The 22,141-nt window shown below is 46.0% G+C and overlaps 1 protein-coding gene across 1 annotated transcript in view; it reads right to left on the bottom strand.

Moving 5' to 3' along the window:
- The window catches only part of cadm3 (cell adhesion molecule 3), a 45,950-nt gene that overhangs the window by 1,789 nt on the left and 22,020 nt on the right, over nucleotides 1-22,141 (bottom strand). The window contains exons 3-9 of the mRNA XM_053437905.1: nucleotides 20,923-21,060; nucleotides 10,726-10,896; nucleotides 10,042-10,132; nucleotides 3,856-4,028; nucleotides 3,110-3,406; nucleotides 2,954-3,031; nucleotides 151-375 (exon numbers count right to left, since the gene is read on the bottom strand). Of these exons, the coding sequence (XP_053293880.1) occupies nucleotides 151-375; nucleotides 2,954-3,031; nucleotides 3,110-3,406; nucleotides 3,856-4,028; nucleotides 10,042-10,132; nucleotides 10,726-10,896; nucleotides 20,923-21,060 (1,173 nt within the window). The remainder of the gene's footprint in view (nucleotides 1-150; nucleotides 376-2,953; nucleotides 3,032-3,109; nucleotides 3,407-3,855; nucleotides 4,029-10,041; nucleotides 10,133-10,725; nucleotides 10,897-20,922; nucleotides 21,061-22,141) is intronic.

Below are 22,141 nucleotides of genomic sequence, written 5' to 3'. Positions count from 1 at the left end.
TAGGCATTTGCATTTCTTTGTATATGTATGTTTTTAAGTGAGATCTTATCTTGGTTGGTATGTATCCATATTTATGCAAGTGTATCTCCATGTGTTGTCATGCATGCACGTGCACGTGTCCGTGTGCGGGTGTGTCTGTGATCAGGTGACCTTTGTGTCTGATGAGGTATCTGCCGAGGACGATGAGGAGGCAGAGCAGGATGAAGACGATAACAGCCACTACTCCTCCGATCACAGCGTGGTCCACCCCCGAAGAGGTCATCATGGCTGTGGGGTCTTGAGAAGGAGAAGAGAGGAGGATAAGAGGAGAGGAGAGGAGAGGAGGAGAGGAGAGGAGGAGAGGGTGGAAGGAAGGGGAAAGGACGTGGAAGTCATGCAAGAGAGATGGACAGAATGGATGAGAAAGAAACAGAGAAGACAGCCAGAAAAAAGGAGGAGGACAGAGTGAGAAACAGGCAGAAAGAGGGAAAAAGACACGGAGATTGAGGGAAAGGGGGTGGTGGAGGAAACAGGAGAAGGATGATGAAAGGCAGCAGAAATACAGAAAGAGAGAGAAAGAGAGAGAGAGAGAGAGAGAGAGAGGAGAAAGCAGAAGAAGAGAAGAAAACAGAGAACAGGGAAGCAGAGAACTCTTGTCAGTACATTATACCCAGGCACAGATGCAAAGCTTCAGAACACAGAGACAAGGATATGAGGAAAAACCAGGCGAAAGAAAAGAGGCCTCCGTGTCGCCCTCCGCCCCCCCGCCCATTAAAAATGATCCGTGACTCACATGCAGCACGATGCTCAGGTTCAAACCGCCCACTCCCAGAGACTTGTGGGGACAAACTCTGCTTGTGGTGGGTGAAATCCTTACTAGTTAAGGCCGGGGTTATTTCCATTTTTTCAATGCCCCCTGACCACCAGGAGCCCCTAGACCTCCAGGAGCCCCCAGAACTCCAGATTCAATCTTTATAATAATCTGTTTAAACTCAAAATATCTCCTAGTTAAACGAGCAGAATTTGTTTTATTAGTAACTCTTACTAATTACTTATTTACTAAAAGTACCCAGACTTGTTTTAAATAATATCCTTTAGAAATATACTTGTTGCCGTTATCTGTATTATTATTTCAATTCCAAAATATAAAACGTTTTCTTTTACTTCTATCTTTTTTGAGATTCAGGATTTTCTCCCACCAACAGACATTAGATCATTTCCCCCGATCTGCCTCGTTTCAGACACTCTGGCTTCTCGCCCCTCGGAGAATAGAATTTTCTACATCGTTTATTTCGTCTGACTTTTCCTAACGGATCAAACGTTGGGTGTCAATTTAAAATCACAGAGAAACTCAAAAGCAGCACTTTTTATAGAGAAATGGATAAAAAAAAGGGAAACTGAACAAAGAGGCTGATTTGCACTTGGTGAATGTTGGAGGGGGTGAAACCGATGAAGAGGACGAGGATTCACCCAGTCAGAGGAGGAAGACTTAGCTTATAGACCCAGTCAGAACACGGGAGTGAGAGATCAGAGGCACAGCAAACAGCCAGAAACAACCAGATATGCAGAGGAAAGACTGAAAGTGAGGAGGAGAGGAAGGGAACACAACCAACCGGGACGCCAACAGGTGCTGAGCGACCGACGGTGGAGGAACAAGTCACATTTCAGCCAGTTAGAGAAGTGAAGGAGCATGACAACAACCAACCAGAGGCCAGCCACATAGGAGAACAGGGAGAAGAGGAGGGGGTGGAGGTGTGGAGCCGAGTGCACCAGTCAGAGTGACACATACACACACACACACACACACACAGACACACACACACACGCTCTCTGGCTGGCCGGTGTGGAGGTGAGAGGGGCATGCTGACGAGGCGAGACTGAGAATGAGCCCATAAATCCTCCTGTCAGCATCAAAGAGAAGCAGACAAGACCCGAGAGCACCTCGAAGCCTGGCCCCTCCCTCCCCGGTGCTAACACACACACAGACACAGACACACACACAAACACACACACACACACACACACACACACACACACACACATACAGAAACATGCAGTGGAAGTGAAACACTGTGTAAATGACTTGTACCACTTAAGGGGTCATGCTAGTGTGTGCATGTCTTTGTGAGATGGATGTGAGTGCGTGGTGCGAATACTGTGAATGTGTCACATGTGAGGGAGTGTGTGTGTGTGTGTGTGTGTGTGTGTGTGTGTGTGTGTGTGTGTGTGTGTGTGTGTGTGCATGTGTGTGTGTGTGTTTTGAGCTCATCTGGGCATGTATGGGCAACAACAAAGAATAACGTGGGCAGGAATATGAAATATTCATCCCTCTGCTCTGAAGTTCAAAGGGTCCCCAGACCAATTTTTTAGACAGAGAAAAAACAGACAGAAGTACAGACAGACAGACCTACAGACGGACAGACAGACAGACCTACAGACGGACAGACAGGTGGAAGGAAAGTTAGAACCACAGAAAGTCAGAACCACAGGTGACTGGTGGAAACGTTATACCTGGGATGTTGTCTGCAGCATCTTCTCAAGTGGATGAGTAGATGGATTGTGGATGTTTTGATGGTTGGATAGATGGATGGATGAATGGATGGATGGAAGAATGGATGGATAAAGGAATGTGTGTGGGGGGGGGGGGGTTGGACGTTTAGGTATCATTAAAAGGAGGAGGAGGGAAACAAGAAAGAAAAACATTTCACAACAGTTTTGACACATTTTTTTGTCCAAACAATTTTTGTGAGTCAGTCTTTGTGGCTTCCTGTGTTTTTGTGTGTGTGTGTGTGTGTGTGTGTGTGTGTGTGTATGTTAAACAAACGCTGCACAGTCACAGTTTGTGTATTGAGGGACAGAAAGAAGCAGAAGAACCAACGTGAACCTTGTTTGTTTTTCCGCTCCATTACTAAGCTCCTCATAAACTCCCTTGTTTGCAAGTGTGTGTCCAAGTGTGTAACTCAGATGGTTTTACCTGTGAAAGTGTAAACTCCGTTCAGCTGGACGGAAACTGGGAGAGTAGGGGAGGAGGGGGCGGAGGAGGCGGAGGAGGAGGAGGAGGAGGAGGAGGAGGAGGAGGAGGAGGAGGAGGTAGTGGCAGTGGATGGAGCGATGCTTGCAGAGGAGAGAGGAGGGGTGGCCGGGGAGGATGAAGGGGAGAATGGCAGGTCGGGGAAGAGGGCGTTTGAGAGAGCGGTGGTGGAGGAATCGGAGATGGTGGTCAACACGTCGGCCTCCGAGGGGGTGGGAGTGGGAGAGGGGGAGGGGGTGGAGGCGGAAGTGGGTTCAGAGCTGGAGGAAGATAAGACTTCAGTGGGGGAGGCGGTAGGAGGGGAAGACGAATCAATCGGAGGGGAAGACGAATCAATCGGAGGGGAAGACGTAGATATCGGAGAGTCAGTGGGGGGGGAGGTAGTGTCCGGGTTGTCTGGGTCCGAGAGATCTTGGGAGGAGGAGCGAGCAAAGCAAAGCGCCAACAAAGTGGGCATGGAATCGAACGAGCGGGACACGGGAGCGTTACCAAGGGGAGAGAAGCGCACGGGCGAGCGAAAGCGGTTGGATGGTGAGCGGTGGCGGTTGTGGTTGGCGCGGAAGGATGAGAAAAAAACACAAAACAAAAGAAGAAAAACAGGAGGAAAGAAACAAAAGTAAATCAGAAGAGAAGAAAAGATGGAAGAAAAGTACAAGCATAGCCACAAGAAGAAATAAAAAATAAAAAACGTGATGAAGAAACGTAAAAAAAAGAAGACAATCCCAAGCCCTGTCACATTTCTCTTTAAATCCATCCCTCTCTTCTTCATGTCCTTATTCCCACCACACATTCCTTCCCCCCCTCCCCCGTTGTTTTCCCTCCCCCCTTTCACTTGTTCTCGTTACCTTGCACCAGGAGTGTGTACTCCCCCTGGCTGTTGCCGATGCCGTTGTCCGCCTGGCAGAGGTAGACGCCATTATCTGATTTGTTGAGCATCTCGAACTGTAGAAGAGCGCCGTCGGCTTTGGCCAGCGGGGGGAGCTCGCCATCCTTCTTCTCCCAGGTGAAGGAGGCCGGCCTGAGAGAGGAGGGAGACACACAGAGCGCTGAGTTGAACTGTACATGCTCTGCACATTTTTGCATAAGAAAAGTCAAAAGAGAGGTGAAGTGATGAGAGGAGGAGGAAGCTGTGACGGGAGCTGCAGGAGAAAGAAAAGAGATGAAGTCATCAAGAGGGAGAAAGGGAAAAGGATGCCGGGAGGAACGAGGGAGGAAAAGATAAAAGCAGGGGAGGAGGGACTTTTAGAGATGGAATGAACAATGTAGAAGGGGGGGGGGGGCTGTTGCAGCAGACAGTTAAAGCAAAAAAAGGGGTATGATGAAGAAAATGGTGGAAAGAAGGATTGAGTTTGGAGGAGTGCAGCAGCTCTGGGAAGAAAAGAGCTTAAGAGAGATGAAGGGAGAAGAAGAAGATCAGAATTTCAAATCAGCCAGCGTCAAAAAAATCCATTCTGCATAACAGATTGTGTGTGAGAGCGATGAAGAGACGTGCGCCTTGATAAAAGAATCAATTATGTAAATGCTCGAGTCCTTAAGCACTGTACAGTAATTACAATGATGGGGAGTCTGAGTCGAGGACAGACCTGAATGTGATGGACTGATTTATCTCTCTTTTAAAATCTGGAAGAATAAAAACCAGGCAATCTGTGACCTCTCAACCGAAGCCAGTGGAGCGTCTGTCCAGCCACTGAACCCCCAAACTCTTTTTACAGTGTAGTCGGGTGATTCCGAGAGCCAAAACCCACAAGAACTCTGAGTTATGGCTGGAGGGCAAAATTCTCAAACTGAGTGAGAGCCAATGGTCTGCTCCCCTGACACCTGCTGCTGAGCAAACACTGTGGACTCTCTGTGAAGCTCCACGTTTTGAAAAAGGCCTCATTTGAAGAACAGAAAAACCAAACTGCGCCTAAAAAGAGCCGCTCAGGGGTGAGACCGAAGGAAAGGGTTAAAAATAAATATGTAAAGAAGCAGTTCCGGGTCATGTTTGTCTTCATCCTCTCGTTCACCTGCGATTAAACGCATCCGGCGCCAAATGCAGGTTCATGTGCAATTAACTGATCAATTGCCTTCATCACGTTCACAGGCCATAACTTGTGTGGTGTTATTAAACGTAATGCTCAGAAGTCAATCTGTGTTATACGGCGGGTAGTTTAAGAGCAGACCATGCTGATGATTCCCATCATGCTTTGCCTCGTGGTTTAGTCCTGCACGCTCCGGTGGAAACTTTTCAATTAGCGCACACGCATCGGTAAACACCGCACAGAAGTCATGATACGCTTCGAGACGCTCTTTATTGCAATTATGGGAACGCTGGTGCAATATATTCCTCCTTCCTCGCAGCTGTAATCATTAGCATGAGGAAGAATGAGCTTTTGGGTGTTTGCGCTAAATTATTAATATAAAATGTGTTAAATTAGTAATTCAACACTTAGTAACACATCCAACACGAACTGTCATTGGACCAGTATGTCTACGGTTGAGGGATGAATCTACCATTTTTTTTTTTTTTCTGGCTTCCCTTCCCAGTCTATTGCACTCAGTCCCATTTGTTTCTATAGGAAATACATATATAAAGAAATATTCTGCTCATATTAAACACGTGTAATTTAAATGAGTCTTTTTAGTTGAAGCTCTAATATTGAGAAAACACATCACTTTCCTCCAGCTGTCTATTGCTGAAGCTCCTCTTTTCAGCCTCTGGTTTGTGCGCCTGGCTCTTTAAGGCCCCTCCCCCCCTCCCTTTAACTCTGCTTTGATTGGCCAGCTGACCCACTGTGTTGTGATTGGTCAACCATTCCCAGTGCGAGTTTTAACTTTGCAGAACTGTAAAATTCACAAACTAGAACATCTCCCAGTGGAGCTCAAGCCTCTGACGAGACCCAACAGCCCCCCAGCATGAAATCACATTTTAATTATAGATGCAGATTTTTTATATGGATCTACACTGAATTGCACACACTCATAAATATCAGTCCCCTTGACATTGCAGTTTTTCTTTCATCTAGATCAGATCTAGATTCAATCTCTGCAGGAATTTAGCGAAAACGTCAAATAAGCCTGCGTGTCTCAATGTTCAAGAAAGTCAATAAAAATCCCCTGATCCCAATCTGCACCAAAAGTGAATATCCACGAGATCCATCAACTAGTTTATTGCATAATCCTGCAAACTAACAGATAAGCAAACTAACCCAGATGAAAACATGGCCTCCTTGACGGAGACAACAGCAAATGCAAAGTTAAAGAAAGTCAAACCCAAGTCTTCCCCCAAGGTTTTTAAATTAAATCCAGTTCAACAGACAAACCAATAAAACCCTAACCTTTGTAGTGGAGGTAAAAACTTCTCTAAAACACCAGCGTGAGAGATCTGCAGATATAACATCCTGTCTCAATGAATCGATATCTGAACATTGACGTCTCCTCAGTTGAAGTTCCAGCACCATGTTGGTTTTTTCCAGCCCCGTGTCTCAGCTCCATTATCTCTTCACTCTCATCAGCGTGGCTTCCAGACGGAGCAGACAGTTACCCACACGAGTGCAATGATGTGGCTCACTGATGTGTTTTTAATAGTTTTCTTTTGGACAACACCGAAGCTCCGCGGCACAGAGGAATAAAGCTAATCAGGCTCTGGCTGCAGAGGCGATCCTGGTTAGTGGCTTTAATTCACTGATGCCTTTTCGAGAGGATTTCTTTGACAGTGAGAGACGAGCAGAACATATCCAGCTCTACCCTTCACCGGGTCACAGATTATCTTAATCCCGGTGAATGTCACCTGCTGTTTCTCTATCCGTGGCCGTGACCTTGCACACTTAAAGAAGCTCGCACGCAATCAGTCAAAGTTATGCAACCGCGTCAGGAGAACAGTCTTAGGGAGTTTAACTTGGTTAAGTGAGTTCAAGGGAGGAAATGAGATGCGATGGCGAGCGCTCCCCAGACGTCCTGATTGAATAATGGGAGATGTAATAGAATGTGGAGCACAAACCCCTCTCTCTTCTATCTGAGAGCTCCTTCCATCACTGAACGCAATGTGATACCATAAGTTATTGTTCTGAACCAGACAGGATGTGACCATAAAGAGGAGAGGAGAGGAGAGGAGAGGAGAGGAGGGGAGGGGAGGGGAGAGAAGAGAAGAGAAGAGAAGAGTAAATTGAAGGAAAAGAAAGGAGACGAGATAAAAGAGGAGACAGGAGACAGGAGAGAAGGAGAGGAGACGAGACGAGAGGAAAAGGAAATTAAACAAGAGGAGAGAAGACGACAGGGGACAAGAGGAAAGGAGAGGAGACAAGAGATGAAGAGAGGAGAGGAGAGGAGACGAGAGGAAAAGGAAAGGAGGCAAGAGAAGAGAGGAGAGAAGAGAAAAGGAGAGGAAGAGGATACTGAGTTGGATGGGGGGGTGGGGGGGGCAGATGAGGAGGAGGAGAGGTGAGCTGAGTAACTGGGTGTGTCGGAGGAGAGGTGTTGTCGCGGTGATTGGGTTTTGACTGACAGCTGTGGGGAGGGGGGGGCGGTAACCTGTATCTGATGTGATTGGACAATAGCTCTTCCACAAGCGGCGGTGCACATCTGAGCCCCCCCCTCCTCTCTCTCTCTCTCTCCCTCACACTAGCGTCCTCCTGCTCGCTCTCTCCCTCTCTAGTCATTCGCTGCTTGTCACCAAATCTTTCTGTCTCCCCTCCGCCTCCACCCCCACCGCCCCCTCTCTCTCTCCTATTGGTTTGTTTTCATTCCCTCGCCACCTTGCTTTCCCCCCCTCATTGTCTTCACCTCGCTCTCTAACAGTTTCTCTCTCTTCTCTTCCGTAGCCACAGATTTGCAGACGCTGCTTCGTGTTCCATGTGAGTTAAGCACATTTTTTTTAGAATGGGCCGATCCCAGTGGGAGCTGAACCCTGAATCCGTGTGCTGGGCTCAGGGGCCATTGGTAACTGCACAGATCTATTTTATTACCACGGAGGCAGATCACTTCCCCAAACAGAACGTACAGGCCGTCATTAAACCGACGCTTTCATCCACGACGTCTAATTGTTCCACAAATAAACAGTTTGGAGCATCGGGAGGCGCCCTGGGAATAGAATCCTCCCAGTGTTCATACCTCGCTTCTTCTCCTCTCTATAATTTATCGACTCGTTCCTCGCTGCCTGTAAAAGCGTGCACATTCGATGACAGTCACCTCTCTCTCTCCCCCCCCCCTCCCTCTCCCCCCACCTCCTATCCGTTCTAGCCGCCAATCAAACTAACTGGCTGGTCTTACTCCTTCGCCACTGCTGTGACGAGCTGACAGGGGCGGGGGGGGGGGGGGGGTGGGGATGGAGGGGGAGGCGAGAGGAGGAGGGGAAAACGAGGAGGAGGGACGTGGGGGGGATGTTTAGAGGGGAAAAGGTGTGAGGAGAGATAGAGGAGAGTTATAGGGAAGGACATGGTGGAGGAGGAGGAGGAGGAGGAGGAGGATGATGGGCAGGGCGGGGGGGGGGGCGTCGTGACTAGAGGGAGCGGAGCGAGCGAGCTGTGAGTGACACAACGAGGTACACAGGGATGGAGGGAGGGTAGGAGGAGGAGGAGGAGGAGGAGGAGGAGGAGGAGGAGGAGGGAGTGGATCAATAGGACCAGTTGGCTGGAGGTTCATCTATAATGCAGAAAGGCCAGAGGAAGGAGTGCTCTTGTGTGTGGGGGGGGGCTTAAGACGCATGGTTTCCAGTTTGCTCGTGTGCGTGTGCACGGCGTGTCAGTGGAACATGCGAGCAGGTGTTCTTCCCTTTAACTGCGTCTAAGTGTGCGCTCGAGTGCGTGTCGTGTTGTAACAAGTGACTACCCGCTCAGGAAGGTGTCAGGAATTGAACACACGTTGAAGTGTGAGTGCTTACAAGTGTGTCCCTGTGTGTGAGTGTGTGTCGCTGCTGTTGTCTGCACACGTGAATATCTGTCTGTCTGTCTATGCATTATTTATTAATGCTTTACGATTGCGTACCTGCCAAGTGCTATGACACACATTCAGTAAATAAATGTGTTAATATATGTGTGTATTTCATTTACTCTAGTGTGAAGCCTCTGGGATAATATCATGGAATCTTTTAATGGTAAAAGATTTGATTATAGACCAACCGGATTCTGTTTATTAGAGGAAACACAGGCCAAGTTCTATGCAAGAGGTTTATCTATTACATATTTTACACCTAAATCTGCAGGTATACGCAGGTTCTTTAAACTTTTGACCCATTTCCAGTGGAGGAGTTTGATTTTCAGTTATTTTCAAAAGTCACAAACACGAGGAGACCTGCCCCGCCCCCTCACCTGCAGCCGTCTGCCACCTTCACGTGTCACGGCTCAATCACTGTCGATCGGAGCCGCAGCCAATTAAAATGTTACTGGTTTTTTTTTCTGCTGTGTTACACACACTAAGGTTTATTAATAATACTGTCAAGAAATCACAGCTGGATGAGGTGAAGGTGACAGATTACAGTAGAACACGCGAAGGCTTCTTTTTTATCACACTGATGTTTGTCCACGTCTCTGAGGATTTGAATTAGTTCTTGGATGTCATTAGATGGGAGTGAAATGTCATGATTGACAGCTGAGACTGACAGCTCCACATCAGGACTCACGCTGGAGTAACTTTGTACTTTAACGTCCTCTAACATCCCATAAATTAATCAAAAGACGTTGGACATGCAGAGAAGTGGTGATATCACAAACTGCCTGGAATTGCTCGAAACGCGATTATTGCTTCTTCTTTTTTTTCTTGTACTACAACTTACGCATATGCTTTTAAGGATGTTGTTAAGACGTAATTAACTTTTATTTATTCCCCTTAAAATCTGTATTTTATACCATTAAACAAACCAATAACCGTGGCACTTTAAATGAGATGTGACATTGCCTTCTGTCTCTGTGAGTGTCCTCACACCTGTGCCTGCATATGTGTGTGTGTGTTTGCAAGTGTGAACGCATGCTGCGAGGGTGTGTGAGCGCAGAGACAGTGCGTTTGCATGTTTGTGTACTTGTTTCGTGTGTGTGTGTGTGTGTGTGTGTGTGTCTTACTCTGGGTTGCTGTTGCCCACACACTTGAGATAGAACTTCTCCCCCTCTCTGGGCAAATCGCTCTCAGGCTGGATCACTGCGTTGGGGGCATCTGTGGAAGAGAAAACACACAAACACACGTACACACACAGCAAAGTTACACAGCATTCATGTGTGTAAACCTCAGAGACAAAACCCAGACGGTCTCATTCATCCCCGTCTCCCTCTAGTCCCGTCTGCTTCCTGTAGGCGTCCCCATCCCTCCGCCTCACACAATGACATAACCGCTTACACAACGGCATCACGTTCCCTAGGGGGCGCAGTACCGCAGGCCTCACCACTGGGTGGCAGCACCAGCACAGACTCCAGCGAGAGGCTCCCAATTTATAGTTTTATTTCAAATGATAACTCTTCCTTCTTCTGCTCTGACTCAACTCTGGGCAAGTGCACACACGCAGGGGAAGGTGAGGTTCCTGTGTGGTCATTATCACCGGGAGCTAATGTGAAATTACCGGTGCAGAGATCAAACAGCGGAGGGGAGGGGGTGTGCATGTGCTGCTCGATACAGAGAAGAGCGAGGGAGACACGAGGACCAGAGCAGTGTGAGGTCCTGCTTTACATCTCCTGTCCTCATCTACTGACCCCCCCATCCTCCCATCCTCCCACCCTCCCACCCTCCCTTCCCCACAGGCCCGGTGGACTCACACAGCACCCGCAGGGCCTGCTCGCTCCTCTTGTCCCCGGGGGCGAGCGACGGATGGTCCACGGCGCAGGTGATGAGGGCGTTGTCGTCCTCGCGGCTCACCTCCAGCGTCAGCTCGCTGCTCACGTTGTACGTGGGGTCGTCTGGGACCGCCTCCACCACGTTGGGGCGTCCTGCAGGGGAAGAGGGACAAGAGGACAAAGGGACAGTCAGGACGAGGAGGAGGAGGGAGGGAGAGGGTGACAAAACAAACACACAACACACAGGCTGTGAAGGAGAAACACACCCTGTACAGTAATTAGGCTGAGGTGGTTTCACGGTGTGGACGTGTACAGAGGTGCAATGACCCCCATTTGTTCCCATTAGATGGAAAATGCCATTTGTGCAGTTACCTCGTGCCCTTGTGCATCTGCTGTTATTCGCCTCGTGCACCAACAAACGCATCTCTGCACTTTTTAAAGCACTATCGCTCCTTTTCTCCTTGTTTCTCCTGCTGACTCACTCTCTGATGTTTCTCGTTAGATTCAATGAAACGACCCATCACGTCAAACCTGCAGCTCCACGTCTCGTCTGCAGGGTAACGAGGTCTCACCGGAGAAACATGACTCAGAGGTTTGTTCTGCTCCTGGTCCTGGTCAGACATGTGATCTGAGCTAAAAGGTTTTTGATGAGTCCCTCCACCTAAATTCACCAAAACTGATCCAGCTCCTAAAATATGAGGATCTGCTGCATTTCTGTTTGATATATTAATGTACATTTTTATTTAGATTTAGATTTTTGAACTGACGCTGAGAAAAAAACAATGAATTTTATAGATTTTTGTTATGAAGCATCAAACGGAAATAACCAGATATCTCTGAATTTGTTTGTTCAATGTCATGAATCCAATCTCATCCATGTTAGCGGATGGGACACGGACCAAATTCATTAAATCAAAGTTTAAAAAAAATTTCTGCAGATTTGGTTTTAAGTAGTTATTTGATCCTATAAAAACATTATGATTGATCATGGGTCAGCCGGACCTTGGTGCCCCCCCCCCCCCCCACACACACACCACCATCACCATACTGAATATTTTGGCACCATTCTTTTACAACAGGACGAGTTTCTTCTAGTAACACGACGTCTCATATATTCCCTCAGCTCTGCAGCAGCCTCCTGGATCCTGGTGAAAACTTCTAAAGAAAATTTCAATCTCAAAGCCACTTCGTAGCGATCCTCAAAAGTCAATGTTGCATGTCAGCAGCTCCCGAATGGCAGCGAGCGTGAGCCGGACAGGGGTCCGAGCTCCCCGCGGTCACATCAGTAAACTGCACACAGCACTCTCATGTTTACTAACCAGGCCGGGCTGTGATGTTCCGTGCTGACGGACACCAAAGGGACGAGCGAGCTCCTCTAACGCTGCTAAGTCCAACTTCCCTCGGACTCTCCCTTGCTGCTGCTTAGGAGATAACTTCCATTTCACAGGATATAAAACCAGAGAACAGAATTCTTCTCTGGCAAGTGAAGAAGATGCAATCTGTTGCAGCCATATTTCTTCTCAAATTAGAGTTATGAAACAGGGTCTGTTTTTTACGGTGTTATAATATTCACAGATTCTAATAAAGAAAAGCGTGTCCCTGTTTGCTTTTGTTTCCCTTCATATTAATTTTCTTGGCAGCTGCCGCGGTCTGAGTGGGATCCAACCAGGAGGAGCCGGGCAGGTGTAAGTGGGGCTGAGCGGCAGAGTCAGACAGAGAGTGAGAGCATGAACACAGTGGAGACTGTCATCCGGAGATTGCACTCTATTGTAAGGAATATCAAACTGGGCGGTCGGAGCGTGAAAGTGGTCGGTGAATCTTGGAGGGTGGAGCAGAACCTTATCACTTTCTCCTGAATGGAGTCCCATACAAACACAAACACACACACAAACACACACACACACACACACACAGGGGTTCACGCAGGTTCACACATGTACACACACAAGCACGGCGCATGTAGGTCAAGCTCATGAATAGCATATACATAGAGGAGACAGAGATAGCAGTGGGGAAGCTGGTTAGAAAACACACAATCACACACACACACACACACACACACACACACACACACACACGTACACATCTTTTCCTCTTTCTCACTTTTACAATCACTCAAACACACAGATATTATAGATGTCTCCTCCTCCGCCTCCTCCAGAGAACTCTTCAAATACCACTGAATCTAATGACATCTCTCCTTTTATTACCATAACCAGTCCTCTGACCCGCAGAGAAAATGAGTTTACTTTCCAGGAGCATTTCAAAAGACCCTCTGCCACTCAGAGGAGTCATTTCGTCTCTCTCTCTCTCTCTCTCTCTCTCTCTCTCTCTCTCTCTCTCTCTCTCTCTCCCTCTCTCTCTCTCTCTCTCTGCTTTATTAAAGACCATGGATCTAAAAACAACCGTCTATGGAATGAAGAAACCCTGTTTGTTTACTTACCGACCCTTGTGTACAGTATTTTTTTTTTCAAAATCATACAATTGAGTTTTAATAAGTTTCCCAGGCCCAAGGGGTCATGGGAGCCGACTGCACACATTCATTACTGTTGGGAAAAAAATAAGATTCAGTCAGTTTTAAGTGTTTTTTCTCCCCAGACGGCAGTGATGCACATTTATTCATAATTCACAAATCCTCAGTTCATTATTGGATCATCAGGGCGGAGGTGCGTGTCAGCGGCTGCAAGCGGAGCAACAAGCAATTTGGCCACAAGGGCAGCAACAGGTCGTGTTATGATACCACATATATATTAATAGGGTCTGCATCTGAAAAGGTCAGATCATTTAAATTAATTTAAATTGTACTTTTTGAATACAGGGGGATATTGCAGTGGATCAGCCACAGTAAACAGGAAGTTGTTTCTGGTAACGGTGGGGGATCTTAATTTAAAAAGTAATTTCTCAGTGCTGTGAGCAACAAAAAAAACAAATTCTATTTCTGGGGAGGTAATCTCAACAGCTGGACAAATAAAATGAAATCCATGTGCATAGCTGGGTTTTATTTAATTGAGCTGATGGGCAGGTATAATTAAAACCTGCTGTAAACTATCTACCCAACAGAAAAACGGCATATTTAGAGACGAGCTAATGAACATAGAGGAGCATTTAGTGGAGAAGTGTTCATCAGGCGGACGGATACATGAGTGGATGAAGGCTGATACTGCTCCATAGAACCGTTCAGGCCAATTATCCCCATGTAGCACGTCCCCCTCGTCATCTTTAAGAGGGAAGAACACGCCTGACGGTCACATGTGGTTCCTGCTTCTTCTGTTTCAGCAGATGGGACATGGACCAAATTAATTAAATCAAACCACAGGTGAAATAAATCTTCTGGAAGATGGCGCTGGTTTAGGTTTTTGGTTTTTTATCACACGGATGTTTGTAGATGAGTTTGGTTTTAATAAGTTATTTGATGCTCATAAAAATATGGTCATTGACAGATTTGATACCAGGACCCTATGCAACTATCATTATTTTTATTTACAGTTTACGTTGTAGAGGTTAAATCCATGTATTTAGTTTTGATTGATTCATTTATCTACAAACCACGATTCACTTTCCGTCATCAACTCATCATGTCGGTCAATTTAATATGAGTTTATTATATCAGTGCCTTATTATATGTTGATGTGACACTTTACTTATATGATTCATAAATATCAGATAATCTGCAAAGTTCACAAAGTTCACAAATTATAAAATCATTACAAAAACATCATATCATCAGTTATGGTTTCACTGGTAAATCATTAAATATATTTATATTAATATTTATAAAAAATTATATTTTTCCAGAATTAGTAAACGAGGAGTGCAGCGTTCTCCTTATTTAAATATTGAAGCTTGATGATACTCCAGCACTTACTGAAATTTTAATGGCGTGCCCGCATTTTTCTATAAAACCTTCCATGAGTAGAATGAGGAGGTGGGCGACTTCCCCCCCGGTGGTGGTGCGATGCAGATGAGGTGCTGGTGCTGCTGACGCTTCAGCCCTCAGGCGCACAATACACCATAAAATAATCATATTGGGAGAATCACAAAAAAAAGGATGCAGTAATTACCGCGTGCAGCAGGATGGGGCTCTTTAAGGAACATGTGGCCGGATCAGAGGTGAAGGAATAACTCAATTAACTGATTAGTCTCCTTAAAACCTTTTTAGACGAGTTATATCTTGTGTGGAATAACAAAAAAATAAATCAGTTTAGATGAATTTGGATTCATGACAGTCACCTGAGCCGAGGAGAAACACATTTTGATTTGCGTGTGAAACTTACAAAGCCCCCCCCCCGAAGGGAATAGAGGATTACTTTCGCTTACTCTCTCTGCAACATGTTTATAGGTGCAGCTTGAATTAACTGCATCAGGCCGGGGTCAGATACAGACACTAGAAAACAAGACGCCTGTCGGGTCCGGGTCGGGCTCGGTTGGTTTTCTCTCGGGCTCTGACGGGTTCTGACAGAACAATGTGGCCCGAGCTTCACGCTACCACATGTGGCTCAGTGGGAATAGAAGAAGAAAAGTATTGCAAGGGAAAGCAACACGTATTTCCTCTAAGAAGTTCTGTGCCATGATAGGTTTAAAATCTGTGAAATACCGTTTCTCTATTATATCAAATTGATTGTGTTGCATTTTAAACCATATTTTGACATTTAAAAAAACTAAACTATCCTTCAATAACAGGTAAAGATCATTATATTGCCTGAATAATCACCTGCAGCCTGATTCTGGATGGAAAACAAGTGGAAAAGACCAGTTGGACGTGTGTGGGGAGAGCAAACGATATGTGTGAGTGGAACTCCTCCTTAATATTCAACATGTCTGCCAGCCGAGCGAGACACTTAACCCCCGGCCACTCCCGCGGAGCCGCTCGGGCACCGAAAGCTCAAACTCCGGTTGTACTCGGCCTCTCGGAGGTGTGAGGACGTGTCTCTGTGAATAGAAGGTAAAGGACGGCTTAGCGCTGCTCTGCCCGCTCAGCAGAAGCCTCTCGCTGGATGAGGGTTTAAGAAACGTAATCAAAGCAGTCATCACTTTTAGGCTCTAATCGGATTACGGCCCGGTGAGAGCACTGAAGTGTGATTCCAGTATTCATATGAGGTCATCTGATTCAGGGAAAGAGTTCATTAGTCCTTTTACTGCATCACAAGGATGGGAGGACAGATTCTCATCCCGTCTCTATTTTCAGTAAGTGATTCCATTTAGTTATAAAGTCTAATTCCACTTTAGCTCAAGTGGGAAACTCACTGTGATGTTAACCACTGGTTTGAGCCTCAAGTTTGACATCTTGGATTTTTGACCATATTTAGAGATGAGGGTGGAGCCTGACTCCACCCAACACCTGCAGCCATTGGACGTTCACCGGCTGTCAATCACGCGGTATCCATGCACAAATGCATATCTTCTATTTGCTGCTAAATGGAACAATAATTTAATAAATTAAATGATTTTATCAATCACATTCTTCTATAGAAAGTGGCGCTCTCTGCTGGTCATTTGAGAGAATACAGGTTTCAGGCATCGGCTTCACTTTCAGGATCTGAAGTTTACGTCCATTTGTTTTATTTCTACTATTCTACACAATACAGTTATAGATACTGATCTTATCTGTGTTATTGTTATTGTTTTTTTCTCTAACTCTTTTTCCTTTACCTTTCTGTCATCATATCTTTTCTGTAACTCGCTCTGTCACATTGTGCAATTCAAACTAAATCTATTATGATTATTGTTATTTAAAGGCGTCACTCTGAGCTTTTGTAACTTGTGATTAAGATTTTCTGCTATTTTCCTGACAGCGTATATTGACCAATGGGAATCGATTCATAACAAAATGTGACGGAGGAATCGATGAGGAAGATTAGCGTTGCGGCCTCAGAATTGTTCCACTTCCCAAATTGCTGTAATTGTGGCCGAATTGACTTATCAATTATTTATTTCTGAAAGGGTGTTAACGACAGATCCAGACGGTTTCTCCTGCTGACGCTGTAATCCTCTGGATCTGGCGTCCGGGGCGTCGCACCTCAAAGCTGCAAATGTCTGATATTACACAATCAATATGACAAATGTATTTAATAAAGGATTCTCACAGGAGCCATTCTCTGCTTTATTAGTAGTAGCATTACTTTTATATACTCCGATCCAAAGTTATCGGATTCTGGACTGTTACTGGAGCAGAAGTAATTTTTTTTTAATCAGAATTTTAAATCGGGTTTGCAGAGAAGTATTTTGTCTTTGTGCTCAGACGAGGATCAGAGTTTTTTTTTATTCCCTCGCCGTCCAAGTGTGTCTCGTCTGTCTCGTCTCCTCCGTATGGACACACGCCCATTTGTCCTTCGCCATCCGCCCCACGTCCCGCATTATGACAATCTGGGCCGGTATTCGGCTCGTATGGTTTTAAGTGCCACCATAAATCCCCATTATCCCCAATCCAATACATCGATGTCACTAAATGATCCATAGCCCTTTCACACAGTACAACTAATACAGTCCTCAAAGCTCTTAGCCTTTCATTCTTCTCAATTACCACTCCCTCTCCTGCACTCTCTCTTGCTCTCCTCATCCCCGTCGCTCCCTCTATCTAAATCCTCTTTCCGGATTTCTCTCTCCATTTCATCAGCCTCTCCATCCTTCTTCTTCCCTCTCTCCTGTTGCGCTCTCCGGTCCCCTCTTCTTTGCAACCGGTCCCCCTTTGCTTCATCCTCTCCCAACAATCTGTGTTTTCCCACCCAGCCGCAGAGCCGCCCGGCTACCATCTTCTGTGGGTTTCCTAATTCCCTCCACTGCTCTGTCTCTTTCAGTCGCTCTCTCTCTCTCTCTCTTCTGTCTGCTCTTTGCAGTTTCCACCGCTCTCTCAGTATCCTCGCAGTCGCTCTATTTTTATGCACGCACGCTCATTCACTCACTCCCTCTCTCCGCTCTCTGTTTTTTTCAGCAGCCCCTCACTGTCATTTTCTTGATACAAGGCATCACACACACACACACACACACACACACACACACACACACACACACACACACACACACTCTACAGCTGTGTCACCCTCACCCCCCCTCCTCCATCTCTCGTTCTTCCCTTTACTGTCAGTGAAGCTGTCAGCAAAGCAGTGGTGAGCAGCAGTCTATGGGCTCATCTTTCCAACACACACACACACAACCACACACACAACCACACACACACACACACACAATAACTGCAGGAATGAGAAGCACAATAACAGCAAACTGACCTGAGGTGCTCTATCGTTATCTTGCCGGAGATGAGCTGTGTGTGACAGTCTGTGCGTGATTGTCATCTGTTCATTACCAGTGTTTGGGTATCAAATCGAAGGTGTGTGTGTGTGTGTGTTTGTGTGTGTGTGTGTGTGTGTGTGTGCGTGTGTGTGTGTGTGTGTGTGTGGGTGTGTGTGTGTGTGCGTGTGTGTGCGTGATTGTCATCTGTTCATTACCAGTGTTTGGGTATCAAATCGAAGGTGCATGGAAGCCGCGTGTGTGTGTGTATGTGTGTGTGTTTGTGAGTGTGTGTGTGCGTGTGTGTGTGTGAGTGTGTGTGTGGTTGTGTGTGTGTGTGTGCTAACAATGACTGATTGGCGCTCAGCGATGTCAGGACGGCTGGGCGAGGCCTGGAACAAACCATCATTCACATCCAGTTGATATCCTTCAAACGTCTCCCTGTCTGACTCTATTTCAGTCCGGTCTCACTTTCCCTTTTAAAGGGCCAGTTCGCACAAATAACAAAAACAACAACTAGCTTCCCCGTCACTTTAGATGCAGGAACGTCGATTCAGCAAAACCCAGGATTTCATTCGGTGACTGTTTTTTTTAATTAACATTTTATGCCAGCCTTATAAAAAGTATATTTTATTCTGCAATATTCAGCAAACCTCATGAAATAGGAAGAGTCACTGACAGGTTGCATTATGATAAGTGTCGGGTCCCACGGGGGAAGTAGAAGTCAAGATCTCTGCTTAGACTTCCTTCAATGAAGCTTGAAACTCCTCTAACTTGATAGTAAGTTCATATATGTGCACTTCTTTAGAAAGTGAATGCACATTGATTAATTATCCTGTGATTGGTGAGTGACCATCGTCCCAGACATGACACGGCACATTCTCATGCACTAGCAAAGAGACGGAGAGGGCCCCTAAGGACGTTTTGTGATGGTCCACAGGTCCCACTGATGTGGCGTCCCACCAGGACTCGTCCCTGTTCACCCACTGGTTGACCATGAACGTTACTTCCTATCGTTTCAGTATATTTTAACCCCTGGTTATAGGGAAAAGGAAACAAACACTAATTGTAGGTTCGTCAGAGGAGAAAACTTTGGTTTCCTGCCTGACATCAGCATCCAGCTCCCTTTTAATTTCCATCTTGCTTTGTAAAGGCCCCTCTACTCTGAACTGGCACTGAATGCACCAGTGCTGCATGTTTATTTTGAAAAGAAGATGCACTTATAACAGGAAAGCACTATTTCTTTAGCTGGGGTAATTCTAATATAAGCTAAACGGTAAGTTTGAATTTCTCCAGAGGATCAAAACTTTGTTTGTGGACAGACTCAAAGCTGTTTATTTCCTTTGACAGATATCCCAACATATCTGAACCTGGACAAACAATACAAAAAACATATCTGGGAGGAAAAAGCGCTTTCAGTATTTTGGACAAACTGTCCCTTTAAACAGGAATCCAATCCCTTCAAAAAGCCGTTGTCTCCTTCTTTTAGCTCGGCTGAACAGAAAGTTAATCTGTCCTCAGACGGGCGGCTCTCCCATTCCCCGTCTTTGCAGCTTTGGTCCATTCTTTCGATTCATTTCAATCCATAATTATAGCAAATAGTTACACTGCCAAGGCATGAGGACACAAGATGGGCCCTGAGCATTTTTGCATTACAAAGCCCGACTGAGGCATTCTTGCATCAATAACTCATTATCATAAGATCACATTATGTTAGTATAATTGCAGTAGAAAGGGCCTCTGCAAAGAAGATCCACCCGTCTCAACACTGCGGTTTACAGGGAGTGGGATTTGGCAGGACAGCTGGAGGAGCCGTGCAGACAGACAGAGGTCGCTGTTCCCGCGCTGCACACATAGCTTAAAGCTTACAGAGTTTCCTGGTGGAGGCAGATGGTGGAAGGAGCGGAAGGGCGACAGAAACAACACTTCCAACGTGTTTGTTCTGCTCGATAAAGCAAAACGGAAAACCTCTGACTGATGAGGCAGCAAGAAGCAGGTGGGTTTACTGGAAAACACGGCGGTGATTTGGAGAAACTTCGCCGCTGCCAGGATCATCGAGTGAGTCACAAGCTGCCAGTCGTCTGCTGGACGCTGTTCAGTTTATCAGTGAGGAAAGAGAAATCGGGCTAATTTGTCCTCTCCTGACTTCCTCTCTCGTCCGCACTCGCTCTCTCCTCCCTGCTCGCTCCTCTCGTTTATCTGTAACAGAAGACCAGTGGCTCTGACCTCATGCAAAGCTCTCTCCATCTCTGTTTCTCTGTCGACCTCATCCCTTCATCCTCGCTCCCGCCCGGCCTTTCATCGCTGGATTCTGTCCTTATCCCCGGTTAGATCCGACCCATGCTATCTCCAGCTTTCTGCTGTGTGTCCCCCCCCCCCCCCAGTTGCATCGACACACACTAAACAAAAAACGCAAACACATGTGCTGTTCCTTCGATACATGGGCACACGTTTACAGGATCAGGACACGGTGAAGGAAATGATGAAGGGCACAAACACAAACATGCAAACACACTCACAGCATGCTTCTGCACTCACACACACTCTCTCTCTCTCTCACACACACACACGCAGCATGCCCTCGCACTTGCACTGACACACACACACACATATTTGCGGGCACAGGTTTAGGGCACACAGAGAGACAGCAGGCAATGTGGCAAGGACACAAAAACACACAGCGTGATCACACACACACACAAACCGCATCCTCACACACACACACAAATCGACAAACACACACAGTTACTGACACGTGAGGCATATGTGCACAAATTTGCACATGTCCATAAACACACACACACAAATCCTCATACACAGCAGGATCACACAGACACTTGTAGACAAGCAAAACCCACGTCCCTGCATCCAGGAGAACATCTTGCAGCTACACACATTTTCTGACACACAATGCACAATGCACACACACACACACACATTTGCTGTATCTCTAACCTTCCAGCTCCTGGTCTCCACGGTACCAGATCAGACTGGCGGGGGGTTTGCTGCCGGTGCTGGTGCAGGTCAGGGTGACTTTGCCCCCCTCTTGCACTGCATTCTCAAAGCCGGAGATCTGAGGTTTACCGGGCACACCTGGAGAGAGATTAAGAAACAGAGAGAGTTAGCGGGACAGACGCCCAGAGAAAACTTTCATGCTGAAGGGCTCAAACCTTCTAGCCAGAAGTAGTTTTGTTGCAAAGTTCAGGGTGCATCGAATTCGGTGGAATAAAAAATAAAAACCCCCAAAATATATATATTTCAACATTTGACACAGCATCTTCAAATTCACAGGCTTGAGTTTATTCGGTCAATTTTTTAAAGCAGCTGGAGAAAAAGAAATGTTGGAGGCTCGGAATGATTGGCACCGAAAAGTGTTCACAGTCTTTGTGCAGAAGCTAAAGACATTTTCATCGGGACCTTCGTCATCATCATCATCTCCGAGGAAGACCTTTCCTGACCAGTGTCCACTCAGGATCGTCTCTACAACAAAGACCACAGACCTGAGGTCAGTGTCGTCTTCCATTTCCAAACCCACCACAGGCAGACTGGACGGCTGTTTGTTGTTTGCACCAAATTTCCTCTAAAAATATCAATGATGATGTTTGTTTTTCCATTTATTCCCTCACTCTGAACACGTATGTTTCTTATGCCTGAAGTAAACCAAACAGTAGCAGTGGGAAATCAGAAACACAATTCTTTCACTAACTGTCATGACAGTGAATTATATGTTAAAGATAAAGAACTACAGCACCAGATGCAGTTAATCAATCAATTTGATAAATCAGCAGCTGTTTTGAGAATCAATCTTTTCATTCTCTGGGTCCAGCTTCTCAGAAATGACTTTATTTTTCTGATATGAAATAAATGGAATAACTTTTGTTTTCAGACTTTTGAATCTAATAACCTTGAACTGTCAGAAACTGTATATTAAGTCATGTTATAGAAATAATAGATCAAGACAATGAATTAATCAAAACAGATATATTAGAAAATGCCATTAGTGAAATATATATCACAGGAACCCTCCATGATAACATAAGTCAGATCCTTACTGTTCCTGATCTGATCTTTAACGATCCACTGCACAGACGTTGGATTCTTTCTTATCACGATTTCTCTGAATAACAGTGATATCTCACGAACGCTGAACAGAGACAAACTATTCCAGAAATAA

The sequence above is a fragment of the Pleuronectes platessa genome, chromosome 13 (assembly GCF_947347685.1).
Source record: "Pleuronectes platessa chromosome 13, fPlePla1.1, whole genome shotgun sequence".
NCBI classification, from domain to species: domain Eukaryota; kingdom Metazoa; phylum Chordata; class Actinopteri; order Pleuronectiformes; family Pleuronectidae; genus Pleuronectes; species Pleuronectes platessa.
The sequence above is the reverse complement of the archived record's forward strand: the minus strand, read 5'-3'. Positions and strand labels throughout refer to the sequence as shown.